The 6,000-nt window shown below is 47.5% G+C and overlaps 1 protein-coding gene across 2 annotated transcripts in view; it reads left to right on the top strand.

The window, feature by feature from the left end:
• Positions 1–243: 243 nt before the first annotated feature.
• Positions 244–6,000, top strand: part of ZFP91 (ZFP91 zinc finger protein, atypical E3 ubiquitin ligase) — a 30,534-nt gene continuing 24,777 nt past the window's right edge. The window contains exons 1-2 of one of the 2 annotated variants that reach the window (XM_054025859.1): positions 244–1,260; positions 2,317–2,342. In XM_054025859.1, coding sequence (XP_053881834.1) covers positions 908–1,260; positions 2,317–2,342 — 379 coding nt within the window. In that variant the 5' untranslated portion in view covers positions 244–907. The remainder of the gene's footprint in view (positions 1,261–2,316; positions 2,343–6,000) is intronic. The other variant, XM_054025860.1, reaches the window with a different exon arrangement.

The raw sequence follows: 6,000 nt of genomic DNA, 5'->3' as shown, positions 1-6,000 counted from the left end.
GCATTTCCCAGCTGCCTTCGGGGCAGCTTCCAGGTTAATTTCTCCTACGCGCCAACTCCCAGCCTTTGAACTCTGAGACTACAACTCCCACCATGCGCTGCGCCGGAGCCAGAGCGCCTGCGCGAGCAGGAGCGGAAGTGGGCAAACGTTCCACAAGCCGCGCCCCCCTGCGCTGGCCGCCATTTTGTAACCGACTTTCACCCGCCGCCCGACAGGGCTTTTTTTTTTTTTTTTCTTAAAGGAGAAGCGACAGCCAAAAAAACTCCTCCCCCGCTCCGGCGCCGCGAGTGGCGGGGGCGGTGCGAGAACCAGAGAGGGAGGGTCGCGGGGGCTACCGGCTCCCTGGCGGCCTCTCCCACGGACCAGGGACTCGGGGGGACCAGCGGGGCCCAGGCTGCGGCGGGGGCGGTAGGAACCACGATCGTAACAGCAGAGGCTGGGCGAAGCGATTACGCCTGCGCGGTGCGTGCCCACCCTCCCCCGAGCCGCGCGGGACAGGGGGCTCCAGGGCAGAGGGGGGTGAAAAGGTCACCGAGTCGGGCGCGAGACGCGACTGTTAATCGGCTAGGGGGAGGGGGTAGGGGCGCGCGCCACGGGTTGGGAACACCGACAGCGCGCGCGCGCTCCCGGGGAGCTGCGCTCGCCGATTGGTACACGGAGCGGCGCGCGGACTCAGCTAGGGGAGGCTGCTGATTGGCCGGCTCTGGAGAGGGGCGTGGCGTGTCCCAGCCCGTGCTGCTTGATTGGTGGCGGACGGGGCAAGGGGGGGAGACGCTTGCGCCCGGTCTGAAGCCGACGCCGGCTCCTAATTGGCTGCTGGTGAGCGGGCGCGACTGCGTAGGGCGGGGCGCCGTCGGGGAAGAGCAAGGAGGAGCAACCGCCGCGGCCCCCTCCGCTCGCCGCCCCGATGCCGGGGGGGACCGAGCTGTCGGGGGGCGCCGCGGAGCAGGGGGAGACCCAGGGGCCGCCCTCCGCCGCCGCCGGCCGCCGCCGCGCCCCCGCCCCCGCCCCCGAGCAGGGGGAGGAGTCCGGGGGCAGCCGGGTGCTGAGGGGAGGCCGGGAGCGGAGCCGGGCCGCCGCCGCCGCCGCCGCCGGGGAGGCTGCGGGGGGAGCCGCCGCCGCGTCCCGCCGCAGGAAGGCTGAGTACCCCCGCCGCCGGAGGAGCAGCCTCGGCGCCCGCCCGCCCGAGGAGTCCGAGCCGCCGCCGGCAGCTGCCGCCCCGCCGGGAGCCGGGGGCAAGAAGGGGACCTCGCGCCCCGTGTGAGTACCGGGCCCGGAGGAGAAACCGGGACATCGCCCCCCCCCCCCCCCCACACACACACACACAGTGAGCGGGGGAGACTTGGGACCTCCACACACACAGACACTGGGGGCGGGGTTCTCCCCTTAAAGTTTTCACACAGACATGGGGGGGGGGGTGTTCTGGGTCTCCCCTTCTCTCTCTCTCTCTCACACACACACAAACACTTGGGGGGGCGGGATTCTGCGTCTCCCCTTTTCACACGGACACTGGGGGAGGGGGGAGAGAGGGGATACTCTGTTCTTTAGCCTTATCAGAATCTACTTGTACTTTACTTCTCTATGTTCATATGCACTCACAGTACAAGAGGGTCTTCTCAGAAGAGTGCAACCTTTTCCATTCTGCAAAAACTGAATTGCTAGTCAAATTTCAGAGTAACAGCGGTGTTAGTCTGTATCTGCAAAAAGAAGAACAGGAGTACTTGTGGCACCTTAGAGACTAACAAATTTATTAGAGCATAAGCTTTCGTCCACGAAAGCTTATGCTCTAATAAATTTGTTAGTCTCTAAGGTGCCACAAGTACTCCTGTTCTTCTTTTTGCTAGTCAAAGGCATTGAATGAATATCGTGATAATTTGGCAGCTACTTGAGTGGGGATGGGGGCGGGGGTCCACTGGCTTGAAAGGTGCATGAAGACTCTTGGAACTTGTCTATGTTAGAAAATTGCACCGGTTGAGGCTTCAGGTCATGTCCTGGGTAGAACTGTATGACTTTTTCATGTAGACAAGTCCTTATAGCCGTAAGATTTCTCTTGTTAGGATGCATTTCAGAAAGCATTTTTGTCTCACCCTAAGAAAGCCATAGATTTTATTCAGTGAGGGAGGGACGCCATGGAGAAACTGCCAGTTTTATTTGAAAGTAGTTAAAAAACAGCCTTTCAAGATAAGGGAACCTTTATTTGTTTGTTTACTTTGCAGGAGCTGCCCACACAATTACAGTTTAATGGAGTTAAATGTTAGTTTGTTTAATATGGCAGCATCAATCTGTTACTTATATTTACTTTTATATTTCTTTCAGATATGCGCATAAAGCAGCTGGTAAAGGTAAGATTGGAATGCCTCCTTCATTCTGATTTGTTCTTTATGATTAACATGTGGCATCAGGGAAAGGGAGACTTTTTCTAAGGCAGCCTTCCACCTGATGCATCTTCCATTTTAAGATAGCATCTCATGTTTGTTTGGTGTTTAATATTGCAATAGTGCCCCAAAGCTCCACTCAAGATTGGGGTCCCATTGTGCTAGGCTCCATATAAACGTAATCCTGGACCTGAAGAGCTACAAGGCCCTGGTTCTCAACAGTCTCTGTGAACATCATATTACAGGATCAGGCCCTAGTGTGACATATGAAAGGTACAGGGAGAGGGATGCATTCCAATATATACATTTGTATATGCATATGGTTTTGCTTTCTACTGTAAATGATGTCATCTAGCCCCATCTGCCTCTCCATGGATGGCAGTAGATTTCTTCTAGGTGCTGCAGCAGAGGTGACTGAGGAGAGATTTGGAGGAGAAGGTAGTGGCCTTGTGGATCAAATCATGGAGAGCATTTAGTGTGTAAGGGGCAGCATGGGAGGAGTAGAAACATTATGTGCAAAAAGCTGACAGATGGATACACAGGGCTGACAATGGTGGAGCAGGGGGATGATAGAGGCCTCCTCCTGCAGCAGTTTACAAAACAAAGTATTATGTAGTGTTTGGCAGGCTGAAATAGACAGAGCCTCACAGAATGGGAAATCTCCCAGCAAACTCAGAATGCAGAGACTGTATGCATACACAAACAGCTCACTTTTCTCTGCTGCAGTGTTCAGTTTAATTTTGATTTGTAGGCATTTGTGCCCAAAAACCTTGGGGCATCTCTAGTCAAATGATGTGCTGTAACTTCCTGTTGGCACTAATCTGTGTTGCCATTTGTAGACAGACAAATAAATAGCCAAGGAGGAAAAGGAAGGATTTGTAGGCTGCAATGTTGTTAACAAGCAATTTGAGCCTTGAATCCCAGACCTATAGTGAGACCTTAAGAAGGGAGAAACCAGGGGCCTCTTCAGAGTTCAATCCAGCTGGGTGTTAAAATGTCACTCTTCTACCTACCATGTGATAATTTAATTCTGTGCTGATTTGCAATGCCTGCTTATGAATTCATTTAGCTTATACACCGCTAGTATATATTCACATTTTACTATGTAAAGAACATAATTAGTGATGTGTGTTGAGTTAGTGCCTTCTAGGTTAGAGTTAAGGTTGCTGGAATGTGTAAGGGGAATATCAATGCTGTTTTCTGAATGTATGAAGCATACTTGAATATTTATGTAAATCATTTTCTCTAGTCACTCCCAATCTATTAAATGCTTAGGCTTTTTTAAGCGATCATGCTACTAAGTTGGCCTAATGATTCCACTTTTTTCAGTTGCTTAAAACTTCTCATGTTTCAGATTAGAAAAAGACTAAGCTTGGGAAATTACAAGTTTAATTTTTTAAAACTTTGAGCAATGAATGCTTTAGCTGTCCTTGAATGTGAAAACATGGAAAAAATTCTCCACATTGAAATTCTTGTGCTTTTTCTTTATAAACCAGCCCTAAAGCCAAAATAGATAGCTTTACTTCAATGCCAAATTTCAAGCTAACTGAAGAGCCATGCCTAGCCTTGTTTAATAGGGAAACTTGCTTTGAGTTTTTCACCTCTTAAAATTCCATACCAAGTAAGAGCCTTTTGTAGCTCAAAGTGTGCATGAAAGTAACTATGTTCAATGATTGTACAGCACCTAGCATAATGGGTTTCTACTGCAGGGCTGGGACCCCAGACACCGATAGTACAAATATTATACACTTGCACGTTTGTACTGAGTGAACCTGGGAGTACATGAAAATATCCAGTTAGCTATATTACTGTTCATGGACAGGGATGCTTGGAGCTGGGGAAAAGTTAAAGGTGTACAGAAATTACCCATAGTCTGGTTCACCTTAGCTTTATCGTATAGGAAGATGCCAGCATCCTTCTCAGCCACACAGCTCATGGTGTGCAGGAGAGAGGCTAGAATATTTTGGTGGCATCTATTCAAATAGTATCAGATTGTGTAACTTACATGGTATAGTGGCAGTTTTTGCTAGCCAGCAGACCTTTGAAGTCCTGGAGGGTGAAGCTGCTGCATGTTTAAAGATTTAAGTCAATAAATGCCAACATTAAGTTTATATGTGGAATTTAACTGTGCATCCTTATGTACTTGAGTTATGGTGGTCTTTAAAAAGAACAGGAGTACTTGTGGCACCTTAGAGACTAACAAATTTATTAGAGCATATGCATCCAAAGAAGTGGGCTGTAGTCCACGAAAGCTTATGCTCTAATAAATTTGTTACTCTAAGGTGCCACAAGTACTCCTGTTCTTTTTGCGGATACAGACTAACACGGCTGCTACTTTGAAACCTGTCATTATGATGGTATTTAATTATCACATAATATTAAATACAATACTGTATACAGTTTTTTATTTAGATCAGTTGTTTTCAACCATTTTTCATTTGCAGACCCTTATAAAAATTTCAAATAGAGGTGCAGACCCCTTTGGAAATCTTACACATAGTCTGTATCCCCGGGGGTCTGCGGGCCACAGGTTGAAAACTACTGATTTAGCTACAGCATCTTGTAATGACTGCTTGTCTGTGTAGGGCAGACAAACAGTTCATGAAAATCACTTAGTTGAAAAGTACACAGTAAACCAGGGGTAGGCCACCTATGGCACGTGTGCCGAAGGTGGCATGCAAGCTGATTTTCAGTGGCACTCTCACTGCCTGGGTCCTGGCCATCGGTCCACGGGGCTCTGCATTTTAATTTAATTTTAAATGAAGCTTCTTAAACATTTTTAAAACCTTGTTTACTTTACATACAACAATAGTTTAGTTCTATATTATAGACTTATAGAAAGAGACCTTCTAAAAACATTAAAATGTATGACTGGGACACGAAACCTTAAATTAGAGTGAATAAATGAAGACTTGGCACACCACTTCTGAAAGGTTGCAGACCCCTGCAGTAAACCATATGTATACAACATGCATCTTAGGTATTCAGCTGAGCAGAGTGTACATTTTCTGCAGTATATAGGTCACCAAAATTTTTAGCTCAAGCTCTTCATATTTGGAATTGTACTTAGAGGTGCAAGCATCTGTGCTGCAGCTTGCAAAGAAAATGTATAGTTTGAGTGCAGACAGAATTACCTATTATTTAATAGGTTTATTACAATAGTGCCTCCAGGCCAACCAAGAGAGGGGCCCCATTTGTGCTCAGCATTGCACAAACATAGAGTGGCTGCTACCCTACAGAGTTTACAAAGGGTGGGAGAAGGGGTATAACACACCAACAGTGTAAGCACTTGTTTTATTTTAATAATTCTGCCATCCCATGGTTAACTCTATCAATAAAAACCATAAGGAATTGCTATGCCAGTATAACTAGTATTGTGTAAAGAATAAAAATAGTTAGTGTAATGTGTATCTAAGGGCTCACCGGATCATTGACTTCAGTGCATAGGCACAAAGGTCTGCCTTTGTGCGTCTGATAGCAAGATTGTGGGAAGGTTAAGGTTGAAGAAGGTGTGTATTGTATTTCATGATTGATATCAATCACAAATAGAAAACTAGCACATAAGGAGACAATTAAAGTTACAAAGTCAGCCTTAATTATTGTATTTCCTGGCTTGTGTGCTTTA

Source organism: Malaclemys terrapin, chromosome 4 (assembly GCF_027887155.1).
Source record: "Malaclemys terrapin pileata isolate rMalTer1 chromosome 4, rMalTer1.hap1, whole genome shotgun sequence".
Taxonomy (NCBI): Eukaryota; Metazoa; Chordata; order Testudines; family Emydidae; genus Malaclemys; species Malaclemys terrapin.
This window is presented reverse-complemented; position numbering and strand designations above follow the sequence as displayed.